The following is a 26127-nucleotide window of genomic DNA, read 5'->3' as shown; positions in this document are numbered from 1 at the left end:
AGGTCCTCCCCAGGGCAGTGCATGACAGAGAGGGTGATTTGTTTCCAAGGCCCAAACTTACCAAGGCAGGTACCCCCCAAAAGGTCTGCAGCCCACGTTGGTTAAGAAGCCAGGAGCAGCAGGAGGGGACCAAGAGCACTGACTCTGACCTGACCTGCCTCACGGAAGGGACGGGGAAGGACCTGTTTGGAGAGTGGGGTGGTGGTGGTGGCTGTCTGAAGCTGAGCCTGGGGAAGGGGGAGGAAAGCTCCTTCCCCTAGTGCTTGCTTTACGTTGTCTTCTTTGTTCCTCGACACCTGAATCAGTAAGTTACAGTTTGTGTTAACTGACTATAAATCAGATAAATTCCCTGACTGAGAGCTGTTCTTCCTGCAACTTATATTCTGCTCTGATTCACCTCAGTCCCCACTCCGGAGCCGGGGCGCATCCTGCTCGTGCTCCAGTTCTGCTTGCATTCACTCGCAGGGGGCTTTTTACCAACACAGCTGGTGGATGAGGCTCTGCTGCTATAACGAGGTGTCAGAAGACCCCGTGACGGAGCGTAGCCATGCTGACCCAAGGAGCAAGAAGTGCTGCTTACCAGGTGAGTGCTCCCCAGCTGTATGCCCATTGCCTTGGCTGGAAGCACAGACGCAGCGTGCAGAGTCACACGCCTCTACCTGCCTGGGGAAAGCAGGGGTTTCATCTTGTTTCCCAGAGATCCGACATGAAGGAGGAGGACCTGGATTTCCCCCTTGTTTCCCTCCCCAGGAGCTGCCGCAGAAGGAAGGTACCCGTGGTTTCTGGCTCCCTTCCTGGGGAGCAGCGCCAAAGGAGCTGGAGCAGGGCACTGCACCAGGCGTGTTTTGCTTTTGCAAGTAAAAAACTGAAGCGAGGCACAACAAAGAACAGGTGGCATTTGGTTTATTCACTGTGGGGCTTATTGCAGCCCTGCTCGAAGCTCTCGCAAGGACTCAGCCTCCTGCTGCCCTGTCCCCAGCCCGTCCCAGTCCTCCTGCACTGGGAGGAGCTCACTGCTGGATCTACAGGGGGACAGCCATCTTCTGGGGTGGAGGGAAAGGTTCCAGGGCTCCAGAGGGCTCAGCAGCAGCTGTTATTGCATTGCACAACATGAAAAGGAAAGCGCAGGCCACCAGCTGCGCTGGGGATGAACCTGGCAGTGGAACATCCTGCACTACAACTCCCGGCGTGCCCCGCGGCGGGCGGCTGCCGTTGCGCTTGCGCGGCGCCTGGAAACTTCCAGGCGGCGGGCGCGGTGCCTCCTGGGTAGAAGACGGCCAGTCGCCTCGGCGCCATTTTGTGGCGAGGGAGCGAGGGGGTGCGCGCGTGTGTGCTGGGCGCCCCGTGGTGGCGGTTAGCGCCGTGCGGGGGCTTTGCGGATCGTGGCCGGCGCCATGGGCTCGGACAAGCGGTGAGTGCTGGGGGAAGGGTGCGGGGGGCGCGGGGGGGTGGGCGGTGCGGTGCGGTGCGGGGGGGGGGGGCGTGCTGTGGGAGCGGGCTCTGAGCCCGGCCCGGTGCCCCCCGCAGCGTGAGCAGGACGGAGCGGAGCGGTCGCTACGGCTCCATCGTGGAGAGGGAGGATCGCGACGAGCGCGAGTCCCGGAGCCGGCGCAGGGACTCCGACTACAAGCGGTCCAGCGAGGAGCGTCGCGGCGATCGCTATGATGATTACCGCGACTACGATAGTCGGGACTACGATAGCCGAGACTATGACAGCCGTGATAGCCGCGACTGCCGCGACTACGATAGCCGCGACTACGACAGTCGCGACAGCCGGGACTGCAGAGACTACGATAGTCGCGACAGCCGGGACTGCAGGGACTACGATAGCCGAGACTGCAGAGACTATGACAGCCGCGACAGCCGCGACTACGATTGCCGGGACTACGACAGCCGGGATTGCCGAGACTACGATAGTCGCGACAGCCGAGACTACGATAGCCGGGACTATGACAGAGACTACGATAGCCGCGACTACGATAGTCCTGAGGTGAGCGGGGCTGGGACGGGGCCGCCCCTGCCGCGGACGGCCCTGGCCTCGGCGGCCCCGCAGCAGCACGGGGGCGTGGGCCGAGCCCTCCGGGACGAGGGGGCCGCGGGGCACAGCCGAGTTTGTGTCCCCGGGACTTGGTGGGGCAAGCACGAGAGCCTGGGGTCGAGCTTGGGTTTTGTGTCTGAGGCTGGGAAGGAGAGGTGGTGGTATGTGGAAGCGGTGTCTCGTTTTAGCGGTGCAGTGTTGGCGTGCTATCGGAAAGCACGGCGGTTAATTCTGGGCGCTGGTTTCTCAGAGGGAGCGGGAGCGCAGGAACAGTGATAAATCAGAAGATGGATACCACTCTGATGGTGACTATGGAGAGCACGACTACAGGAACGACATTAATGATGAGAAAGAAAGCAAGACCATCATGTTACGTGGCCTTCCCATCACGGTTACAGAGAACGATGTAAGTAGCCAGCAAGGGGCTTCTATTTTCTTGCTCACAGGGAAGTCTGCGGCTTTGTATCAGCAAGTCTGTGTGGTTGCTGCTGCCATTTTGTTAAAAGCTGCATCATGGTGGCTCCCTTTTGAACGTGTTGGTAGTGCTTCCATTTTGAATCCTGAAAGGATTCAAGCTGTCGCTGTTAAGTAACAGGTCATTTGAATGTTAAGCTGTTAATTTTAAACAGAACTGTCTCTGAATAGTTTTATTTTCATGCACGTTTGGATGCTTCCCCTAAAATTTCATTGATTTTAAGTTATGTGTTCTTTTTTGCTTTTTCTGTTTAGTATGTGGGAGATGCTATATTTATAGACATTTCCCCCCCCCCCCCCATCTCCCCCCAGTAGAGTGAGGGGAGGGGGGCAGATTGAGAGGTGTTTTAGTTATTTTTGGTGTTATTATTGAAGCTAGAAGTTGTAAGCAGATGCAGAGCTCCTCAGCTAAGCACAGCCCTGCACAAAACTGCTTTGTGTGGGTACAGCTGTGGAAGTCATAAAATGGCTGCTGCGGAGCTGACGGAGGAAGTAGGAAAGAGCTTAGTATGTGGTCATCCAACTTTGATAGAAGGACCTTGAAGGTGATTAGCTTTGCATTTGTGTTTTTTTTCTCCCTTTCTTGGTGGAATATTTTTGTTACTGAGATACAAGCTGCTATCCGAAGGGGAAGAAACCTGTAAAAGCTAAGCTGTATCATTTTTTTTCAGGCAGACTCCCCTTCTGACTCTTTGTGCATCAGTTGCTAACATAGAGAATCCTTTTGCACCACTTGTGCAGTGGACTTTTTTTCGCCTTTTTTTTTGGATTATTTATTTCTCTGCTAATATTAAATACTCTTTTTTAATCGCTGTGTACTTTTATGGCTAAGGGCTGGATAAAGCATAGGCTTCTGCATCCAAATGATGGAACCCAGTCAGGCGTTATGTGAAACACCTTAAAACAATTTTTGTTCCTGAAGTATTAATGCTGTAGTTTTACAGTTGTGGAAATAACTGCATTATAATTTGTGGGAAAGTTGAACGTAACTTTAATTCTGAACTCATCTTTAGATTATGCTTCTTAGAACTACTGTCTTCTTTCCACTGAAGCTAGCATCTTATTCGTGCTTCTGATTGTAGTTGTGCACATTTTCCAGCTTTTTCTACTTTTTTCATAAAAGCTACTTAAATTTAAGATCCTAGGTCAGTTCCACCTAGCACATGAACAGGCATCTTTAGATCGGTTTTGAGTCCTGTCTGCTGAACAGCATTCTTGTATGTAATGTAGTTTGAGCTCTAAGAGCTACTGAAAAATCTCGCTTTGTCATCATCTCTTATGTTTAAAAAAAAGTTAATGTTTCTTTCTACTACCACAATAATTTATCTAGCTTGTGACACAACTTCAGCAGCTTTGTTGTGGCTGAGGACCTGATGTCCCTTTAGCATGGTGTTTGACAATAAATCATAAATCTAGCTTATTTTCTGAAAAGCACAAGGAAAACTGTTGGAGGACAACAACCATAGTTTGAGACTTAAGAATACATATATCATGGAGCCTTGTAGTACTGCATTCCTGTTTACCTCTTCTAGGTGTTGGGTGTATTTACATGTGCAGGGAGAGGGATGCTAGTGGTGTTCTTTATAAAAACTTCGGAACGAGCATAGTATCTGCCAGATTTCGTACAAATAGCCTTGGGATACAAGATCATAGTGATTCAGATTCTGGATGATTCTGTGGGCTAAGTGAGGATGGCCATTATTTTAGTGTTGCAAAGGACTACGTGGGTTCTCTGATGCTCGCCGGTATCCTGTTAAGTTCTCCTTAAAGGTTTTCCTTTTATCTAAGATGCTGTTTAGACTCCTGTGTTTGTGTTCTTGCACGTACTGTAAGCGAGGTTGCTTCTGTATCTGTCTTAGCTGTCTGCCAAGATTTGAAACCTTAACTGTCTGATTAAAAATCTCACGCAGATTCGGGAGCTTATTGAGTCCTTTGAAGGTCCTCAGCCTGCAGACGTGAGGCTGATGAAAAGAAAGACAGGTGAGAGCTCTTATCCAGTTTTTGACATCACCTTCCTCTTCCCCAGCCCAAAAGAGTATCCAGAATAATCCCCAAACTGCAAGCACGTGCAATCAATAAAAAAAAAAAAAAGGTTTGCCATGGCTAAGGAATGTGGCTTTTTGGAAGACTTTAGATAGCTGGTCATCATGTTAAAAAGAAGTCTGTCTACAGGGGTTTTTGTTAACAGGTATTGGTAAGTAATATTAGTATAAACCTGTTTAGTAGTATGTAGTCTGTTGCATGGTTACCTATAAACATCCATTCAAATCGAGTGAAATGTAGCCAGTTATGGGAGCTTGGTTCCTTGCCATGGCAAAATAACAAGCAGATCCCAGCAGTTGACGTCGCATTTGTAAAGCTGCTTTGTCATGAAGTAATGAAGCAGTTGGAGAGAGATTCACCTGTTTTAAAGGAACTGACTAACACAAGTATCCCGTCTATATCTGAATGCTGTCTCTAGGTGTAAGCCGTGGTTTCGCCTTCGTGGAGTTTTATCACTTTCAAGATGCTACCAGCTGGATGGAAGCCAATCAGGTTGCTTCACTCACCAAGTCTAGATATTCCTGAAAATGGAAAAAGTCTGTACAGTTTAAAAAAAAAAAAAAGGAAAAAAATAAAGGTGGACGGAGTGGTTTGTTCCATAACAGTGATTTAAAAGAATGAAAGCTTTGTATATATTAAAAATTATAACAGGTAACGTTAGGAGAGAAAATCAGCTATTTTGAGCACTCCCTCATAAAACGTGCAATTGTACTAAATTACAGGGTGCCAATTTAATTGGCTCTTCAACATACAGCACGTAGTCTGTAGAAAAGTCTAACCTATTTCCACCTGGTATTTCCTTTGTTGCCAGAGACGGCACCAGATACCGCAATCATTGCATTACATTGGTAGTAACCCTGAGTAAAGTTCAGAAAAAATGTGGCAGTTCATCAGAAAGGTGTGTTCCTGGAGTTAAAGGAAGAGAAATGGCTCTTCTAGAGGAAAAAAGCATGATTATTCCAAGTAAATCCAATAGAAACTGAGTTCTCTTAAAAGTTATTCTGTGTATTTTGGCTTTTCTGGAGTATGACTTGATAAGGAGCCAAAATGCAAAGAGTCCTCTAGTTTCTTTTCCAGTGGGGTTTTCCTCTTGCACCATAAATATGTTTGGATTTGCTCATTTTGGGGTCTTCATAATCTGTTTTAACAACAGATCTTAAATGTGCTCTTGAAGTGAGCGAAGTTTATTGAGCCACTTTTTTACATCTGAATATGTGCTGTGAAAGTCTTTGGGCAGCACGAGGAATGGAATTGGGCTGTGTTGGTTTCACACACAAAGGAGTGGCCCTGTAACAGCTCTGTAGGCAGTTCCTGCAGGTGGAAGCTGCTGTGTGCCCTGTGCTGGAATGGCCTTCTGCTGTCTTGTACCACGGGTAACTTCCCATGGTGTGGTTCAAGTTCTGTTCTCTGATGTGCTGCTCGGTTGGGTGGGTGTAGCGGAAAGACTCAGGTCAGGAAATTAACGCTGAGCATGTTTTCAGAAACAAGATAATTTTAATATATACAAAGCTGTATTGATGCATAATTTATTGAAGCAAATATTCAAATTCACTCCAGTAACCCAGCCACCCTAGTAGTAGGGAAAACATAGAATCTCCCCAGCAGCCCGGTTGCTGACTGTTAGATGAAAGAATGATGTATTGCAGCTGTGCCAGCAGCTTTGTTTCTATGTGTGCATATCCAGTGAGTGCTGGGCCCTCCAACCCTCCCTCCTGCCGGTAGGAGAAATGGCTTTGCCCTCTTTAGTTGTGCAGAATGTGAGAGCCTTATTCATGCTAGACCTATCTGTCAGACCCTGTTACCAGAAAAGCCACTGGTCCTGACGCTCCTGTGTTACCTCTGCAATAAGCCAGCCTGTCATAAAAATAGTTCCTGTTTTAAAATGTCTGGGGGTTGGCCTCTAATGCACGTTTCCTCAGACACTTGCACCTGTTTGAAATATTTTGATGTCCGTGCACTGAAAGGGCGTTCTGCATACCCACACTTGGCAAAGTGTGAGGCTGAGAGCTGAGACTTCTAAAATAAATTAAATTCCTAATTCCTGTAAAGTGAGAGGATAAGCTGAAAGCATTATGAACTTTTCCTACCCCTGGAGAAGCTTCACTCTAGTTATCCATTTTGGAGAGTTTCTGCCTGAATGAAGAACACAAACCTCTTGTGCAGGCTTCCAATTGAACTGATGCTTTTGTCAAAGGAAACCACTCTGAGTTACATTTCAGTTGATGGCACTTGTAATCCAGCCTCCGGGAACTCTAACCAGGGTCCCTTTGGGAGGAATTACTGTATTTGCAAAGGGACACTTCTGAAGAAAGTGCTTGGAAAAGTAATCCAAATGTGGTTGTTTAAAGGTCTGGGGAATTTGGAGTAGGGGAAGAAGTGAAGCAGTCACCTAAGGACATGTTTAAAAAGTCGCTCAATACTATACCAGAAGTGAATAGAAACGGGGCAAAGAGACTCCTAAAAATGTGTTAATCCTGAACACAGCAGGTTAGGACTTTGTCTCCTTCGAGACACTTCCTGGTTCCATATCAGCGTTTAGTGTTTGGCAACTTTTTCAACACTCCCTGATTCCGTTTATCTTTGCTCCACATCCCATTCTCTTACTGCCCTCGTCCTCCTCTCTGCAGGATTGGATGGGCAGGGTGTAGGTGGCGGTGGTTGTCCTCCACGTCCTCCCCATATGTTGTCCATTTAATTCAGGAGCACTGATTCCTCCGAAGGGTGCTCTGCCATGGGAAAATGAACATGTGTGCCTTGATCCAGGAATAATTGAAACCACTTTTTTTGCAGAAAAAGCTTGTGATTCAAGGGAAGCAGATCGCGATGCACTACAGCAACCCCAGGCCTAAATTTGAGGACTGGCTCTGCAACAAGGTACAGCGCATGTTTTTATTAGTTTTTCTTTGCTTCAGTTCCTTTCACCTGCTCAGTGATTTGAACGAAGCGATGCTCATCCTGCTGGTCCCTGCAATTACAGAGGAATACTAAAACACGTGAATGAAAAGGTTTTGTAAACCTGATAGCAAAAAACAGATGGAGTGATGGCGGTGTTTAACCAGATGACATCTGGGTATTGGGCCACAAGCTGAGGCTTGGGGCTAAGTGGTGTATTTGCCATCTGCAGTGGATCGCAGGCTGTACCAGGGAAGCTGTGCGGTGTTCCCATTAATGGGTGATTGATCCGGAGCATATCTTCCAAGAGTTTACTTACTGTTCACACCTGGGCTGGTAGAATAGCTGTCATCCGGAGGGAATTCTCCTGAGTCTGCTGCCTCTACTTAGAAAATCAATACTGCTTCAGCCTTAGTTTGACCTTCAGCTCTTGCTGGTGGCTGTGTGCATATTGTAGGACAGAAACAAGAACATGGTCATTTTTGCTTTAAACGAAGATCAGGCAGTGAATTGTACTAGAACAGGAAGTCACTGGGTGAATTCTCTATTCCTCGGGTGACTGCTGGTCTAGTGTAGAATTGGGGGTCTGCTCCTACTGCTGTGCTCTATTTGTTTGACCCCCTCTAATTGGAGATATTTACAGCACGATCAAAAGCAGGCTGTTTAGTTGTGCTTCAACTGTGTAAATATAATTCGTTTTCTAGCCTGTGCTTTGGTTTAATGTCATGCTTTTTACTGCATCTGGGATTGTAAGTTGACCACGCAGTTGAAGTAGCTAAACAATTCAGGATATTTTTACTGACCTGAACAAAGAAAGGTAACTGGGGTGTTCTGAAACGCAGCTGTGATACAGATGAGGACAGGTTTTGCTGTCCTTGATTACTCTAGGAGGTTCGGCTTTGTTGTTGTACTTGGTTTGAATGTCTTGTTTTTGGTATTACACAGCAAATGTCACCATTGCTGCAAATTAACTAAATTCTTACTAGACCTTCTCGTGTTTCTCATAGTGCTGCCTTTACAACTTCAGAAGGAGGCTAAAATGCTTCCGCTGTGGAGCGGACAAATTTGGTAAGTTGCGTTCGTCTCTTTGGAGATTGTGTTTGAATTTGGAGGAGACTGCAGGTCCTAGGCTGTCCTGTGGAACGATGTGTTTGAGCAATTGAGCAATGTCATGACTAAGATTTTTTCTTTTTCCGGTGAAGATTCAGAACAGGAGGTACCACCTGGAGCAGCAGAAGCCGTTCAGTCTGTGGATTATTACTGTGATAGTAAGTTATCTCTGGTTTACTGTGTGAAGTGCCGTGTGAAAGCATGCACAGAAGTCCTTGTCGTACCTCAGACTGCCCTTTGGAACCCACGTTGAACTCTCCTAAGTGCACGGTGCTCACCACGGTTAGGTTGTTCCTGATTTGTAGACAGGAATGTGCGAATGATGGCAAGTGCTTCTGCTCAGGAAGTTCTTTCCTTTCTTTGGAAGGGTATTGACAGCCCTCCCGTCTTCCCAGTGAAGCAAGTTCTTCCCGCCAACCCCCCAAACACTGTACTCTTGACATGGAGACACATTTGTGTCCAAAACTGCTGGGTTTTCTTTTTTTTTTTCTTTGAAGAAGTTGAAGTACTCTGGAAAGCCTTTATATGCACACCTAATGTCTTACTTTCTTTTTTCCTCAGCCATCATTCTCCGAAACATTGCTCCTCACACAGTAGTGGAATCCATCATGACTGCCTTGTCTCCGTATGCCTCTCTGGCAGTCAATAATATTCGTCTTATCAAAGACAAGCAGACTCAGCAAAATAGAGGCTTTGCATTTGTGCAGCTGTCTTCTGCCATGGTGAGGGCCTTGCTGGTGTATTGGAGAGAAACAGCTTGTTGATGTGCTTCTGTAGCTGAAGCAGTTAGAGCTTTTGTGCTGTGGACTGCCCTAGTTCCCTGAGGGTTAATAGATCATTAGACACACAGCGAGTGTGTCAAAGCCTTTCATCCTTAGCTGCTGCTTGGAAGAAAGGTGGGGGGATGTTGTGAACCCATGGGAAACGTCTTTCGTAGCAGAGTGCTGTTCTGGATTGAAGGCTAGCTTCATATTTGGGTCACAAATAATGGTCTGGGGTCACCTTTGGATCAGAAAAAATAGCTGGAGCGTACAGTGTATGAGGAAGTGCATAGAATCGGGCTTCTTCTGCCTTGCGAAGGTGAAGGAGGGGGAATCTTGCTGCCCTCTGCAGTATCCAGAGGGAGGGGATAGGGAAAGCAGAGTAGGCAGCAGGCATGGGAAATGGGAGTGAGGTACAAGGAAAATGTCTTCACTAGGTGGGAGGTTGACGTGGGTCCCAGGGGGGTGCTGGAACCTCCATTGCTGGAGATGCTCAAATTGATGAGCAACGTGGTCTGTTCGGACTTGCTTTCAGCAGAGTTGAACAGTTTGATATTGGATGAAAGTGGGTAGCTGATCTGATTCTGCTGGCCTGCCTTTTGGAGTAACTTGGGGCAAGCAAATAGCTGCTTTATAAAGCTAAGATTTTTAGATGTTGAATATTCAGTGAAACTCGTACTGTCTGTGTGTGGGCAGTAGTCGGTCCCGTTGTACTCGGAGCGTGTACGGTATGAAAGGAGGTGGAGGTGTTTTTACAGCTTTAACTGGTTTTGGTGATGTATTTGTGAAAAGGTGAAACTTCGGGAACTTCTGAATCCTCCTTGATAACCTGCCTTTCATAATAATGAGTGTTTCTCGTTGTAGGATGCTTCTCAACTGTTGCAGATTTTACAAAGTCTTCAGCCACCATTAAAAATTGATGGCAAAACAATTGGTGTTGACTTTGCAAAGAGTGCCAGAAAGTGAGTTGTGGTAGCAGTTGATTTCTCCTCCCCCACCTCCATATTCTTTATATAAAGATCTGTAGTTGTCACTGTGGCTTTTGCTAAGATTACTGTCACTCCAGAGTTTTTCTTCCCTTAAGTGTTTCGTGTTGCATGGTCCTCGTCCTCGTTGTGTGTGAGAAGAGTAGACAGTAAGAAACACCACTCTTTTATTTCCAGTCTGCTGAAGCTGCCGTTGTAACTGCTTGCTTACACAGCACGGTGGTTTCACTGGAAAGTTAGTGACTGCTTATTGACCGCACAACAGCGAGCCTGAAGCGCCCTTACCTGCCAAGCAGTTCTTCGGCTCATTCATTACAATCAGCATGTTTAAGAACTGCAAAGAAATCCACACATAAGGGCAGACCCTACCTCCTCGTGTAGTAGCCACGCTAGAAAAAAACGGTGCTTACTCAGGTGCATGATCTTTGTGGTTTCAGAGACTTGCTTCTCCCCGATGGTAACAGGGTCAGCGCCTTCTCTGTGGCAAGTACAGCCATTGCTGCAGCGCAGTGGTCATCCACTCAGGTATGGTTTGCAGACTGTTGCTCACAGTACTGTTTTCCTTAAAAATGAAAGTTGAGATCTGCTGTGATATTTAGGCTGGAGCCTAACCAGTGTTGAAATTCTTAAATGCAGTAACTTTTACCTTCACTGATTTAAAAATAATAATAACCTGCTTGAATTTTAGCCGCAGACTGGAGAAGGCAGCACCCTTGACTACAGCTACCTCCAGTCAGGACAGGATGGCTACACGCAGTATGCTCAGGTTAGTGGTGGCCGTTGCGCTGTCACCGATAAGTTGTTACAATTTGGGCATCTGCTCACCCTGTGTTGCCACTCATTTTCCTTTGCAGTACTCCCAGGATTATCAGCAGTACTACCAAAATCAAGGAGGCGTGTTGGACACGGATTCAGCTACCATATCAGGTAGTGCTTCCAACACACGGGAGGCGCTGTTGGTGGTGATGATTTGCAAGAGTGGTGTTTTACCTTAGGTTTTGTGGTAGTTACCTGCGTAAAGGGAGGTTGTCTCATACTGTTTGTCAGGATGTGTGAATGAGTGCGTGTCACTAGAGGAGCATTGCCTGTTTGCTGAAGTGAGACCCCTAGTCTGTGGGATGAGAGTACAGCCTCTGTATCAGGTATTGACAGAAAGCCTTGAACTCACGAGAACTGTGTAAACAGCTCTAGACAGATTCTCAGCACTGGCAGCTGTCGGAGGCCAGGAATCACTGGCTTGGAGAGCAAAACTTCCTCCCGAAAAGGAAACTATTCCTTGTCTGGGTAGAAAATGCCCACTGTGTATCTGTCTCCTTTTGAATGTTTATTGCCTTGTTTGGCTGCTGGAGCTGGAATTGGGAGCTGAAATTGTAAACAGAGTAATTTTAGCCCTAGGATGAAGTACTGTTTTACAAATGATTTGGCTTATCCACTACTGCTCTCTATGTTGGCAGGAGCTCCAGTCACTACCACCACAGCTGCAGTTGTGTCCCAGAGTCCTCAGTTATATAATCAACAGACAAACTCACCTGACTCTCCGGTAATTACAGCACTCCTCGCTTTCAGTGCCGGGGCAGTGCTTGCGTGGGATATCTGACTTAGCTGTGGCCTCTGCTCGTTTAAGTGGGTGTGGGTACAGCAGAGCTGTTAAGTGTCCACGGGTGAAGTTAGTCACAGCGCTTGTGTTTATAACAGTGTCATCTGCCGTTTCTTTTCTGTGATAGTTCTGTTCTTTGTTAAAGGCGAGTACTAAGTGTACTGACGAAGAAGAGCTAGCTCTCGTGTGCGTAGTGTGGGTTGCTTATGCCTTGGCTCAGTGTCCCTGTTCTTTTGAACTTCAGTGACAGATTTTTCTCATCAAGGTTACTTCTGTTCTTTTTTTTTTTTTCCAGACACAAGCAGCACCAGCTACCACCAGCACTCAGGCACAAACGGCTGCCCCAACTGGTGTAGTCCCTGGAACCAAGTATGGTAAGTTGTGAGGAATTTGCTGGCGGGGGCAGGTGTCTCCCTGTCACTCTCTCTCCTGTCTGTCAGGAGAGAGACTTTGCTTCGGCTGAGTGTTCCACCACTGTAAGGCCGTGGTGAAGCTGTCCCCGGAGAGCTTCTGCACGGATCGTACGAGTGCTTTGCAGACATGTCTGCCCCCGTAGCTGCTGCTAATCTCAGGTGCTGATCTGAATTTAACTGGAATGACTGTGTCCCCCGCTCTGTTTTTTGCAGCTGTCCCTGACACATCTACCTACCAATATGATGAATCTTCAGGATATTATTATGATCCTGTAACAGGGCTCTACTACGATCCTAACTCCCAGGTAAACACAAATTCTAACCACCTGTCTTAGCTGGCGATGTCTGTTAGCTCGGTATATGTTACCGTATGAGTGAAACTGATACTCTGAGGGGAACAAAATACCTGTTGTAGCAGATAACTGTCAGCAGGGGCTGTGACTTCACTTCCCTCTTGTTATAGTGCTTAATTCTTCTCTCCTCAATTTTTCTCCCAGTTTGGCCTGGGGAGGGTTATCGCTTGTCACAGATACTGTCAGTGAGCTATTCCGTTGTGAAGCATCCAGCAAAGTGCACCCACCTCTGGGTTTTGGTGGGTCCACTCTTAGGAGAGGCGATAAAGTTCTCCATCGTGCTGTTGTGCACAACGTTTGTGTTTGGGGACAGAGGTTTCAGTCACTCTGTGCCTTTTGACTCCTGCGAAGGCCTGGGATGCTCTGGAAAGCTCCTCATTCGATGCGTTAGTCTGAATCAAACAGCTTTCTTGGGTTCTCTCTTGGACGCTCAGGTTATATGAAGTATGTAACTTGTGCTTCTTTCTGTCTTTGTCAGTATTACTACAATGCCTTAACCCAGCAATATCTTTACTGGGATGGCGAAAAGGAGACCTACATGCCTGCTGCAGAAGGTATCACGTATCAGCAAACAGCGACCACAACCACCACCAAAGAAGTGAAGGAGAAGAAAGAGAAGCCTAAGAGTAAAACAGCTCAACAGGTAAAAGATGAAATAAGATCATAACTGGGCTGACATCTTCTGTGGAGTGAGATTATACTCTGCCTTCTTGGTGACAGAGGCAATCCTAGTTATTTGGTGAATGCATACCAGCAGGTTGCAGGCATTGTGCAGGGTTGAAGAGAGGCGGAGTTGGCAAAGACTTCAGTGCAGAAATAACTACTGCATAAGAGAAACGCGTACAAAATCATGCCAGGAGCAGTGGGAGTATAACTGAGCTGTTGCTTAGAGTGGGTTGATAGAAGGGTTCATAGGGTGAAACAGGCAAACTGCAGCGTTTTTGAATGCTGCGTCCAGGGAAACAGCTGCACTCCGTTCAGTGTAAAAAATAGTGGGTTGCTGTTTTCTGGAATGTGTATGCAAGTGGAACGATCGAGGCAGTGTCGTAGGAGACGGGTATCCGTGAAGGGAGCTGTCTGAGAAACCACTCTGCGCCTATTTCAGATCGCTAAAGACATGGAGCGCTGGGCAAAGAGTTTGAACAAGCAGAAGGAGAACTTCAAGAACAGTTTCCAGCCACTGAGCACCAGGGAGGAGGAACGGAAAGAATCAGCGGCTGCAGATGCAGGCTTTGCCCTCTTTGAGAAAAAGGTAAGGGAGGTGAGAAGCGTGTGGCAGAGCGTGGTATGGCAGAGCTTAGTGCTCATTGTGTTCTTGTCTCATCTAGGGTGCTCTGTCTGAGAGACAGCAGATCTTGCCAGAGGTGATGAAAAACGGTGAAGATGAAAATCCATTGAAGGTGAGCATGAGATAGCAGGTGGATTGCTTTGTGGCTGAAAGTGGTGGGATTCCTGTATTCACAAAGATGATGGGCACATGTAAAACACTCTTCAGAGGAGGACTGGCAGATGCCTGCTTTCCAGCCTGGATTTCCGTAGCATCCTCTGTAGAAGGCTGTGGTTTTTACAGTGATTCCATGCAAGTGCAGTAGGCTGGGAGGCTGAGAGATGCTGAGAGAAGTTGTGATTTCCTCTAGCCTCAAAGGCTCAGTTGACGTTCTGAGGTTTCCAAAACGTCTGTATTCAGACTACTGTTTGGCTAGTGGGAGCAAGTCTTGCAGCCACTGTAACTAGTGGTTCTTCTGAGCTGCATTTCATCCTTTAGCATCCAGAAAGTGGTGTCTCTCCTGCACAATAAACACACGTAACAGCCTTTCTGTTATCTTTCTGGACTCTTCTTAACTGTGGTGACACTGTTGCACTCACCTTAATGCTATCCTTCTTTTCCAGCGTGGTCTTGTGGCTGCCTACAGTGGCGACAGCGATAATGATGAGGACTTACTGGAAAGAATGGAGAACGAGGAAGAGAAGCTGACTGACTGGAAGAAAATGGCTTGTCTGCTGTGTAGAAGGCAGTTCCCAAACAAAGATGCGCTGATCAGGCACCAGCAGCTGTCTGACTTGCACAAGGTGAGTCCTGTGCTGTCAGGAAGGTAGTTGGCTGCTGTAATTCCTTGTAAACCAAGCGATGCTGCATGTTGCTGTTCGGAATACTTTTTGTCTTGCTGCAAAAAATAATTGCAGGTGGATTGCTTTTCTCCTCGAAGTCAGCTACTTACTTAAAAAGAGCTGCTGTGCAGCCTGCTTGCTGAGGTGTTCTGCATCTCACGTTGTTAATGTGAATCTCTTCTTGTTGCAGCAAAACATGGATATCTATAGGAGATCAAAGCTTTCAGAGCAGGAACTTGAAGCCTTGGAGCTGCGTGAGAGGGAGGTCAGTGTTGAAATGAACAGATGAGTGGCTAATGGAAAAGGGCTTGCACAGATAATGTTGAGCTCTCCTTATCCTGACTTGATGCTAATGAGATAAGCCCTGTAAGCCAACCCCTTCTTGGGTCGAGGTTCAAAGCTGTCCTGTTAAGTGGAGGGAAGTGTCTCCTATACCACAGCTACTGCTTATCAGGAAGGGGCCTTCCCCTCCAGCTCGGGGGTGGTGTAGCAGTGCTGGGGCCGGTGACCTTGCAGTGGCAGTGATACAGCTGAGGGTGCAGGCGTGGGGAGCTGCTCCCCTTCTGCTTTCTCGTGGTGGTGGTCAGGCCGTGCGCTGGCGGGTTGCAGTGCACAGCTTTCTGTAAGAGCAGACATCAAGTGTAGTTCTGTAGCTCAGAGGTGAGCTGTGTATCCTTAGTATAAATATTTAGTGTTGATATAAATACTAATACTGAGTATAAGTACATGTGTAAATACTAAATATAAGCAACTTTAAACCATTGCTAAATCTGGTTACGTCATTACAGATGAAATACAGAGACAGAGCAGCTGAGAGGCGGGAGAAGTATGGTATTCCAGAGCCCCCTGAGCCAAAGCGCAAGAAGGTCTATGATGCTGGCACAGTGTATGTATCTGCAAGCTCCTCGGTGATTGCATCAACTTCTGACAAGCAACTTAATTAATTGATTTTTTCTTTCTGCAGTAATTATGAGCAGCCCACCAAAGATGGCCTTGACAACAGTAATATTGGCAACAAGATGCTCCAGGCCATGGGCTGGAGGGAAGGTTCAGGCTTGGGAAGAAAATGTCAGGGCATTACTGCACCGATTGAGGTAAGTAGAGATGGATGTTTGCTCAGCTAGGTTTGGTGCCTTTTTATATTCAGAAGCACTCGCTGTTGAGATCCCTGGAAGACACCGTGCTGCCACTGCCTCTTTGTCCCATCTGGTGGTGAAGCTGCCCCCTGTGTGGTGGGCAGGGCAAGTGTCTTCCTCTTGGGCAGCATCCTCCGTGGGGTGGGGAAGGCCTCTTCGCTTGCAGATCCCTCTCTGGGTTGCGCTGCTGGGAACTATGTTCCTGTGCGGTTTCCCTTAAGCTGCTGGGGTGGGGTGAGAGTGGTGTTAAGGCTACAAACATGGGATTTCTTCCCCAGCGTCCAGTCTGGTCTGGTGTTGGTCTGTAACGAGATGCATCACGCTGGCTTGACGGAGCATTTCCCTCACCGCTCTGGAGAGTGGATTGTGCGTGGGAGGGCAGGCGGTTAGCCTCTCACCCCAGAGCTGACGCTCGTCTGTTCCCTTGCAGGCCCAGGTGCGGATGAGAGGAGCCGGCCTGGGAGCGAAGGGCAGCTCGTACGGCGTCTCTACTGCAGATTCGTACAAAGATGCGGTGCGGAAAGCCATGTTCGCTCGCTTCACAGAGATGGAGTAGTGTGCTCTGGCTCCTGGGTCAACAGTAAACTTGTTAGGCAGAACTGACTGTTAAACTCTGTAGGCTTGGTGGCCTGGCTGTATTCTGGTTATGGGTTAGAGCTGACCATTTCATTCCCTTGGACTTTTTCCCTCTCAGCATGTTACACTTCCATGAGCAGATTGTCCAAACTGCCCCAACTTCATGCTGGAGAGCTCCTTGCTAGACCAGAGGGGATGCTGATCTTTATACGGTCGTGTATATAGTGTAATGTATTTTGTGTTTGGAGCGTGTTGTCTGGATGCTGCTCCTGCCCTCCAGAGCAGGGCTGGGACGTGGTAGCTGTGGTTTCACACCGTCTCTGCTCTCCTTTTGTTGTATTGTCTGTTTGTTTTTTTTTGAGAACTTCCCTGTACATTTTGTATGATACATCTTTGTATAGACTTTTTGAAGACTTGGATTCTAGGTGCCAGTTTGGCTCATTTCCAAATGAAATACATCCAAAAGTGCTTCTCTTCCTGTTTCTCGGTGGGTGAATGAAGAATAAGCTGCCAACGCTGTTCGTCCTTTCTCTGATTCTGCTTCTTTCTTCGTGAGGCTTCGTCCTGGGTTCTCCCTGCAGCACTCTGCCTCCTTCCTTCCACCCCTACCCTGTGCTGCACCTTGCCCCCGGTGTCTGCACAGCTCCAGCACGGAGGCTGGCAGGCGGCACCCCTTCTCTCTGCACCCATTCTCTCTCCAGGCAGGCCCGAGCCCCAGCTCCCCTTGCTCTGGGACCGGGGGCAGAGCCCCCCGTGTGCTCATGCAGCTCGCTCCAGGGCTGCCTCCGGCTGTCCCTGTAAGGGGAGCCTTGCCCTGAGGCAGGGCGGGGGGAGGGCAGGCTGTGCTACTGCCGGCTGTGAGCCCCTGTGGCCGGCACGGGGTTTCTGTCCTTCAGCCTTGCCTGGGGCTTGTTGGGGCGTGGGGGTGGAGCTGCTCGAGGCTGGGTAACCACAAACCTCCTCTCCTCTGACCGAGGTTATTCCTACAGCTGCTTAGTTAACCACAGCTCTACCAGGTCTCCTCACCTTCCTCCTGGTGCTCGCGTTTTAGCCTCCTGAGCCTGCTCGCCTGTCACCCGTGTGTCTGCTGTGGCCACAATGAGCAAAGAAAGGTGGGCTCAGCCCTGCCCCGTGCTTTTGATCGTGGAGGAGCAGCTTCTTCCCCATGACCTGTGGCTTCACAGCCGTGACTGAATCCTGCTTGACATGGCTCCGCGTCCCTCTCTGGGCACTGCAGCGCTTGGTGGCTGCTGCCTCGTTTTTGGGGTACGGGTGGCTGCGTGTTGGCCACGGCTGGAAACCCGCTGGGTGCTGCTGGGGTTGGGCTGTGCCAACGGGGCCGTGCCACCAGGTGGCAGGCGTGGCCCAGCCCTCGTGCCCAGGGGATGGGACATGGCACCGGGCTGGGCCCCTCGTCCTCTCCATGCCTGTGTGGGAAGGGACAGGGCGCAAGGTCCCCAGGCGCCTTTGTCACCCCCAGGAGGGGTGGTGCCAGCCTCAGGGTTCAGCAGCCCTGGGGCTTCTCCCCCATCTGCCAAGAAAGCCAGGTGGGTAGAAACGACCTCGGAGGGCCAGCTGTGTGCCTCAGTTTCCCTGTGGGGCCTGGCGCAGCCTTTCTCTCCTCTCCCTGCTTGTCCCAGCCGGTGGCCTTGCAAAGTGCTTTGCTCTGGGCTCTCAGGGGGAGGAGTTGTTTCCCAGTGTGTGCGCTCATGGATCGCCTTCCCCACCCGACCATCCCCAGCCAGAGCCTTGCTGCAGCTGGGCAGGTCCAGGCCACGGAGCCTGAAGGTGCAGAGGTCACCCTAAACCAGCACAAGCTGTGCTGCCGTGTGCGTCCATGCCGTGATTTCTCTTTCCAGATGGGGCACCCCAATAGAGGGGCTTTGGGAAGCCTTCACCGCCCCCCACTGGGCCGACCGTACCACAGAACCCACCGCCGTGATGCTCGATGCTAAAGCACTGCCTGAGGCCAGCCGGGGAAACTGAGGCACGGGACTTCGCTCACCCTGCAGCCAGATCCCGGCACCAGCTGTCCTCTGGTCGGTGATGTGCTGGGCAGTGACACGCTGGGTGACTGCAGCAGGGACCCAGCGAGGTCCCAACCCCGCTGCAAGGGGACAGGCGCTCGTGGCAGCCTCCCTGGGCTGCTGTGGCAGGGGCAGAGCCCGTGTCCCCTCACCCTGTCGGGAGGGGACAAGCTGCTGCAGGGGGCAGGCCAGTGTGCAGCCCCAACAGGACACGGGGCTGCCAGCGCCTGCCAGTGCCCGCAGCTCCAATTTAGGCAGTGAAATGTGGCTGTGCGTGAGTGAATGCGCTGTGGCCCACTGCCTTCGGGGGGACCTGGTGTCCCTGCTTCCCTGGGGACCCGGCTCTGGGAGGAAAGAAGCCACGTGGGCTGATGGGCGCGGTGGGAGCAGGCTTAGGGACGTGCCTGGCACCACGTGCCCCATCCCAGAGCCAGGGGCCAGGCTGCTGCCCTGCGCTTGGGCCTTGTTTTGCAGCCCGTCGTTGTTTTTGGCCATCCTCTGTCATTCTTCCCGTGCCGAGGCGGCCGGGTCCCCGGGGCTTTCCCTGGGCTCTGGAGCTGTTCTCAAACACCCTCACCCGTGGGGCAGAAAGAGACGTGGCACTGGCTTAATGGGTCCCTGAAGGGCATCCCTGGTGGGGCAGGACCCCTGGAGGAGAGAGGAGCCTTCATGGCCCTTGTGGCCCCTTGGCCTGATCCTGACCCGTGTCGCTGCCAGCTGGGGCTGCGCTGGTTTGCTCAACTCAGGCCCAGGGGGTCTTATCCCTGCTCCGTGGGGGGACGTACAGGAGCTGGGAATGCAGAGAGGGAAATTCCCTTGGGAGAAAGGGATAAATCTGCACACACACACACACCCCTTGCAGTGCAAGTGGGGCAGCTCTGGGAGAGGCCAGGGAACATCTCCCTCCTTGGGGACCTTGTCCCTAAATGTCCCACTGGGGCAGCATGGGACAAGGAAGGCCTTGATTACGCAGTGCCACCAGCCCTTCCTGCTCCTGCACCACCCAGGAGCTCCCGCTGGGCTCTTGCCTCTGCCTCCTGCTGAGCTCACCCCCTTGGGAAGCCAGCAGGGTCCGGCCATGAGCTGCTGCACCCTGCTCGCGGTCCCCTGTGAGTGACGGGGAGCTGGGCCCACGTGCGAGGCCTCCGCGTGTGGCAGGGCAGGGCTCGAGGGGGGTGCTGAGAGGAGGGGCAACGGGGCCGTGGGGAAAGATTTGGCGGCCACGTCTGCGTGGGCAGGGCTGCACTGGTGCGGGGATCGTGTCCCCGTCCCTCCCCGCCTCGCTCTCCCTATTGCCGAGCGGCAGCCTCTGTAGAGGAAGAGGAAGAGGAAGGGCTGCCACGGCCTTGGGCTCAACCAGGCTGCAGCTCCTTCCAGCTCTACACACGCACAATTAAAGGTCACTCTCATCTTGTTTTTAAGGTTTATGATTTTTTCTGGCTGGCATTCAGAATTACTAACGTTAAGGCTCCTGAGCCTGATGTGCCCCGGCTTTCCAGGAGGCCTTCTCGCGCCGCGAGCTTTGGCGCACTAATTGAGGCGAGGAAAGCAGCCAAGTGGCTCACGCAGGCAGCCTCTCCCTGCAGCGCTCATCAATCACCGGCACTGCCGACCTGGGGCGCAGCTCGGCGTGCGGCGGGGACGGGCAGCGCCGCTCGGCCCGCGCCTCGTCCCTGGCTCCCGGGGGGTTTGTGCCCAGCACCCTGAGATGAGGGGCGGGGGGGCTGGGGCTGCGCTCGGAGCTCTCGGGGCGCACGTGTGTGCTCGTGCACCTATGCGTGCACTTGTGCCCCTGTGCACGCGTGCACACGTGCGTGCGGATGCCAGCACCGCACGTGAGCATCCTTGCCCCCTCTGAGGGCTGTGGGGGGTGGCGCAGGGTTCCCCTCCATCACCTTTCACCGCTGCAGGGAGTTTAAACACAGCTGTGTCCCCTTCTCCTGCTAAACGTGGCTGAAACGGTGTTGGGTTACACCGGAGCGGTTTTCCCTTCTCTGTGTCAATATTTTCGCCCAAATGCCCCACAGCCGCCCCTGCTCCAGCCCCAGCTGCAGTGATCCCGGCCTCGTGGGGAAGGGGTGCGGGCTGCAGGCACGGAGGGGTTTGGGAAGGGGAATGGGAGCCAGGCACTCGGCAGAGGGTCGGGGAAAGTTCCCCAGGGCTGTGGTCACTGCTGTGCTGCAGCCCCAGGGTCTCCCCACAGCTTTCCCTGTGCCTCAGTTTCCCCATCTGGGGCTGGCAGCAGCAAGGTGGTGGCGTTGCCGCTCTGACCGAGAGGTTCGGGAATCGCCTGCTTTGGGTTCCCCCGCTCAGGCAGAAAAAAGATGGTTTTAATCGACTTGCCATGTGCAGCAATGTGGATGCAATTTCCCGCCCAGGGGGTGGAGCGGGGGGCTCCGGTGTTGCTTGAAGAAACTGAAAGCAGATGGGTGCTGGGATCCGGGGCCCTGCTGGCCTCAAGGCTCACCCGTCCCGGGCTCCATCTAGCACCGGGCTCCGCTGGGGGAGATGCTCCGGGATCCGGAGGCCAAACGAGCGGTGTCCCCGGTGGAGAGCTCCAGCCGGAATCCCACTGCAGTGAACGGGAGCACCCGGAGCGCTCCTGCTCCTCCCCACAGAGCTCTCCTCTCGAGGAAAGTGCCCCATCCTTTCTTCTCCCTGGCTCCCCGCCAGCCCTCGCCTGCCAGGCACGCGGGCTGCGGGGCTGAGCCCCTCGGCTGGAGGGCAGCAGGGTAAGGGGCGAGGAAAACGGTGGGGCCCCGCACTCGGGATGCCCACGGGCACTTCTCCGCCAAACCCAGCGCAGCACGAGCCCCTCGGTGGGGCCGGGGGCTGGCAGGGGGACCTGGGGCGAGCGATTGACAGGCGAGGAAAGTGACAGCAGCGAGGGGCAGCGGTGCCGTGCCGGGGTCCCGTGGCTGGATGCGAATGCGCAGCCGGGCCCTCTGCCAGGCGCGGGTGTGGGGAGCGACTTGGATGGGAGACGGCTCCGTGTCAGAAACGTTTTCACAGGGATTCGTCACCACCTACAAACGTTTTCCCCCCACCCCCCCCCCTTTAACAGCAAACAGGGCTGAGGGGTGCACGCGCGGGCGTGTGGGCAGGCGCCGCAGGGGAAGCAGCGGCTGGGTTTCGCTCCGGTTCCTTGGAGGAACGACTGGGGGCTCGTTCCCCTCCTGGCGCGGGGGGAGAACCGCTCCTGCAGCTCGGCTCATGCAGGGAAAAGCCAGGCGAGGCTTTGGGCGTGGGGAACAGGGCGCCCCAAAAGAGCCTGGGCTGCTAAACCCCCTCCCCGCCCCTGGACCGGGGGGGGGCAGCTCTGCCCCTGCTGCCTGGGCTCCCCATGGGGAGCGGCTGCGATGGGAGCGCCTCCGGCATCATTAGCGCTCCTCTAGCCGGCACGGCGGTTCGAGCCCATTTGAAGTGCACTTGAAAAGGGTGGATTTGATGGGAGGAATGTGACGGGTTTTTGTTCTCTGCCTCTCGAGCCCCCCGGTTGAAGATGTGCGTAATGAAGAGCTGTGACTTTCACTCGGGTTATTTTGGGATGGACTACTTTTTTTTCCGAGCTGGTGGAAGACCATCAAAGCAGCGCTTTGAAAAATGTCCCAGTGTATAAATAACTCTGCTGAGAGCATAATAACGCGGGCTCCCGCGTGCGGCGCGCGGAGACGAGGCAGACAGCATCTGCCGCACCACGTTGCATTATAAAAAGGAATTATTCATCCCTTCTTCTAATTAACCAGGAACCGCGAACTTGGCATGGGGAGCCTGCAGAGGGTACCCCCCAAGGCCGGCTGGGGGCACGTCCTTGTCTCCCCGTTAGCCTGCAGACCCCGAGACTGACATCTTCTGGGGCTCGCGGCTCTTGCTTGGGGCCAAACGCGTGGGGCATCCTGCAGCAGGATGAGACCTTTGTGGGGTCCCTTCCCGCAGACCGACTTTGGGGTGCAGGCCACAGATAAGCGGTGCCTGGGGATGGTTTTGGGGAGCCATGGGGTGGGTGGGCGCAGTGAGGGGCCAGCTCAGCTCTGCGGCGCTGAGACTGGTGCCAGGCCCGGGGGGGTGGGAGCATGGGATCGCCCCGGGGAGAAGCCCACTGCAGCCCCTGCCCCACGGCTGTGCCCTGGCAAGGACATGCAGCCAGGACCTCCCAGCAGGGAGACTAATTTTAGGCGTGCTCCGGAGGGGCTATTTTGGACCCTTTGCCTCTGCGTGAGTCACCTGCTATTTTTCTGCTCCACTGGGGCTATTTCCGTGGCCAAGTGATTTACGTGCGCTCAGACAATGCTGCCCATGGTCATCTGGGGGCTGTGAGCCAAAAGCATCACCCGGACCCCCCCCGTGCAGGGGCTCCCCGGGCCAGCTGGCTGTCGCGTGTTCCCCGTGGGCCTGGGTGGCCAAACCAGCATGGGCTGGGGGCACCTGGAGCCCATCGCACCTCCCTGCCACCTCCTGGGACCACTGCACGCCTCGATTCGGAGCCCCGCGGTCCTCCCGAGCCCTTCCAGCAGCGCTTCCCAGCAGCAGGGCTGGAGGTGGCGGGGGGGGGCCGGGCGGCGAGGGTGGGCATCCCGCCCTCCACCCGCTCCCTCCCCAAAACCCGCTGCCTTGGAGCCCTCGAGGCAAAACCTGGGTGTTTCAGGGTTGTCACAGCAACGTGATGCACCTTTCCGGTTGCCACGGCAACCCGGGGAGAAGTTTTTAAAATTCAGGCAAGGTAATTTCTCCTCACCGCTGCGATTTCGTTATCGCTCGGCTTGCCGCTCCCAGGGGACGCGGCGTCCTGCCTCGCTCCTCCGCCGGCAAGGTGGGATCTCAGAGATAACGAGCGCCAGCAGCAGCCGAGTTGGGGATGGCAGGGGCTGAGAGGGGGGAGCAGGGTGCCCCGGTGCTGGGCCCGGCTTCGGCAACGTGTGCTGGTACCTAATGAGCAGCGGGGGGGCTGCTCACGCACCCTGGGCTCGAGGGGAGCTGGGTGGGCAGAAGGACGAGGGGACGCGGGCAGATATGGACGGACGGGTGCCTGGTGGGCGGAGGGACGAGGAGAGTATGGGGTGGTGGGCCCTGTGTGACCCCTGGGGGTCGCCTCGGCAGGAGGTTGGGTTGCTGCCCCCTCCTTTCTCCCCACAGAGAGCCCACGGCGTGCCTTCATCCCCGGGGCCCCGGGGGACGCTCTGCAGTTCCCTCTCTTGCTCTCCTGGACCCACGGCCAGGAGCCAGAGGTAGGTCTTGGACTGGCCACAGCGGTACCCGCACCCCAGTATCGGGGGTACCCCCTGGTGCTTTGGGGGTGTCACAGCGTGGTCCCTGGGGATGGTTTGGGAGGAGAAAGGGCACAGGCGCAGAGCTGCCTCTCCTCCTGCCCGCACCGCCCAGCGGGGCACGGATGCTGGGGAGCACGTGGCCCCAGCCCATATGTTGTTTATTGGGAAGAACTAACAAACTTAATTAGAAATGTGCCTGTGATTAGGTTATCGACTCGTTAAACACACTGGTCCCCCCGATGGGAGCCAGCAGCTTCCGAACGAGCCCGTCGTCCCCCACCAGGCGGCTGCGGCGCTGGCTGAGGACGTGGGCTCCAGGAGGGTTTTGTGCTGCGCTCTCCAGAGCCAACTGGGGAGAGGAGGCAGCGGTGGGAGGTGAGCCACGCCTGGACAGGCCACGGCCATGGGAGGGATGAGGCACAGGGTAAACCCTGTGGAGCTTGCTTCCAGCAACACACAGCAGGATACCAAAGGACCGTGCCCCACCATTAGGTTTCAGAGTGAACGCTTACTTGTAAGGACGGAAGAAATCGTCCCCCAGCCTCATGATGCCCATAGCAATGGACATAGCAATTTCCTGAGAGGGTCCACAGGCGCTTTGAGGGGGGAGCAGCCCACCTTGCTCCACTTTGCCCCCAGGACCAGGACAGGTCCTGCTGCAGGGGAAGGGCCAGGTGACCTTGTCGGTGGGGTGGAGGATGCATTGTGAATCTCATTGCACTGAGTGCTTGCTGCCATCTTCCTCGGGCATCTCCTGCTGCTGCTGGATCTCCTCCTGCTTCCTCCTGGCCCTGGAAGGACCCAGCCCACTGGGGGTCCTGGAGGTGGTGGGCAGAGGGCCCGTGCACCGCCGATGTCCCAAGGAGGAGCTCTGCCACCGCCACCCCGGTGTCCAGGAGAAATGACAATGACAACGACAGTGCTCACCGGGAGATGTTATTCCAGCCAAATTCGCACAGCGGGGCCCCGACCTTCGTCCTGCCCCACGACAAAGGCCGCTCCTGGGTCTCCTGGGACTGGCAGCTCCGGGCGAGGGCTGCAGCGTGCGTGGGGGATGCGCCGCCAGCCGCCCCCCTGGGATCCCGGCTGTCACCACCTCCCGCGGGGGCTGCTGTCAGCCTGGGGGGACAGGCAGGCAGCCTCTCGCTGCCGGTACCTGCTGCAGCGCTTTCCTTAATGATGAGTTCAGCTCGCCTGTCCCCCCAATTAACTCCGCCGCTCCAGCTCGTCAGGCTGCGCTCCCGGAGCAGTGCCTCGGCGAAGGGCTGCGCACACCGCTCAGCACAGCCGCACGGGCACAGCTGCGGGCCCGGCATTTTCCCCCGCAGCCACTGCCGGTCGTTACGGAGCCGACGGGCGTCTGGAAGTTTGGAGGGAACGCGTCCAGGGCACGTGGTGCTGGGAGCAGGGTGCAGGGCACTGCTCCTGCACCCATCGCTGCCCTGGGGCCGGCAGGCAGCGCGGCCACGTCGCGCACATCGAGCTGCCCGCCTGCCTCCTGGCCTCCGTCCGGGAGGGCAGCAGGTGACGGGAAAGCGAGACCCGGCCTGGACGGAGATGAAAGGCGGCCTCGCAGCTGCGGACACCCGACGCCACCTGCCCCGGCGCGCGGGCGGGCCGGCAGCCGGGATGTCCTTGTCCCCACGCGCTGCGCCCCGGCGGTGCCGTGCCAGCAGCTCCCTGCCTGCCGGGGAGCCCCCTGCTCCCCACGCCCCGGCCCAGAGCCTCCCGGGCCTCCTTCCAGAGAGAGAACAGGGCCCGGCTGTCCGTCCCAGCCGCCCGCCTGCCCCATGCCAGCAGATCCCCCGCACCCTCACCCACCCAAGGGTGCTCACCCCCCACAGCGGGCTCACTCGCATGCCGTGCCACCGACCCTCCCCAGTCCCTAAGACCACCAGCCCAGGGAATTTGCTCATTTTTCCCAGCCCGTTGTCCCTCCCAGGTCGTGCCCACCCATCTCTTGTGCTGCCAGCGTGGTACCCAGCCAGCTGTCTGTCCATCCGCCCGTCCGTCCGCCCCCAGCAGTGCACACCCCCCTGACTCCCTCCAGCCAAGCCAGAGGACGCCTGGGGCACGCTTGGGGGGCAGAGGGGCTCTGGGACACGGCCTCTGGCCCTGCTGTCACCTGGAAGGGGTGACAAAACTTGTGCAGGCATCCCTGCCCGGTGCCTGCTGGGGTCCCCACATGTTTTTCAAGGCTGGAAGGGGGGAAATAGCTGCCTGTCACCAACCGCACTGTCGCCTCACCACCTCCCTCCCAGGGCGCCAATAAATACCCTGCCCCACACCTGCGTGGTTATTAGCCTCCTCTCGCCCCGGGGAAGTTGTTCCTACTGTTTCCTTCC

General features: G+C 53.6%; 2 protein-coding genes across 2 annotated transcripts; both read left to right on the top strand.

Moving 5' to 3' along the window:
* The first annotated feature begins 1240 nt into the window (after nt 1-1240).
* Nucleotides 1241-16956, top strand: RBM5 (RNA binding motif protein 5). Its single transcript, XM_040568903.1, has 24 exons — nt 1241-1411; nt 1528-1990; nt 2289-2444; nt 4423-4492; nt 4974-5047; nt 7346-7429; nt 8455-8515; nt 8650-8715; nt 9119-9279; nt 10183-10280; nt 10742-10829; nt 10993-11070; nt 11159-11231; nt 11759-11844; nt 12197-12275; nt 12528-12619; nt 13146-13310; nt 13773-13919; nt 13996-14067; nt 14558-14737; nt 14967-15041; nt 15565-15662; nt 15741-15870; nt 16343-16956. Exons 1-24 carry the CDS (start codon nt 1395-1397, stop codon nt 16466-16468), a joined length of 2739 nt encoding a protein of 912 aa, XP_040424837.1. The 5' UTR covers nt 1241-1394; the 3' UTR covers nt 16469-16956.
* A 6308-nt stretch (nt 16957-23264) lies between these two features.
* On the top strand, nt 23265-26059 carry LOC121075517. Its single transcript, XM_040568902.1, has 2 exons — nt 23265-23740; nt 24581-26059. The coding sequence occupies exon 2, from the start codon at nt 24716-24718 to the stop codon at nt 25820-25822; it is 1107 nt and encodes a 368-aa protein (XP_040424836.1). The 5' UTR covers nt 23265-23740; nt 24581-24715; the 3' UTR covers nt 25823-26059.
* The last annotated feature ends 68 nt before the right edge of the window (nt 26060-26127 follow it).

This window comes from Cygnus olor, chromosome 10 (assembly GCF_009769625.2).
Source record: "Cygnus olor isolate bCygOlo1 chromosome 10, bCygOlo1.pri.v2, whole genome shotgun sequence".
Classification (NCBI taxonomy): domain Eukaryota; kingdom Metazoa; phylum Chordata; class Aves; order Anseriformes; family Anatidae; genus Cygnus; species Cygnus olor.
Note: the sequence above shows the minus strand (reverse complement) of the source record. Positions and strands in the feature narration are given on the sequence as shown.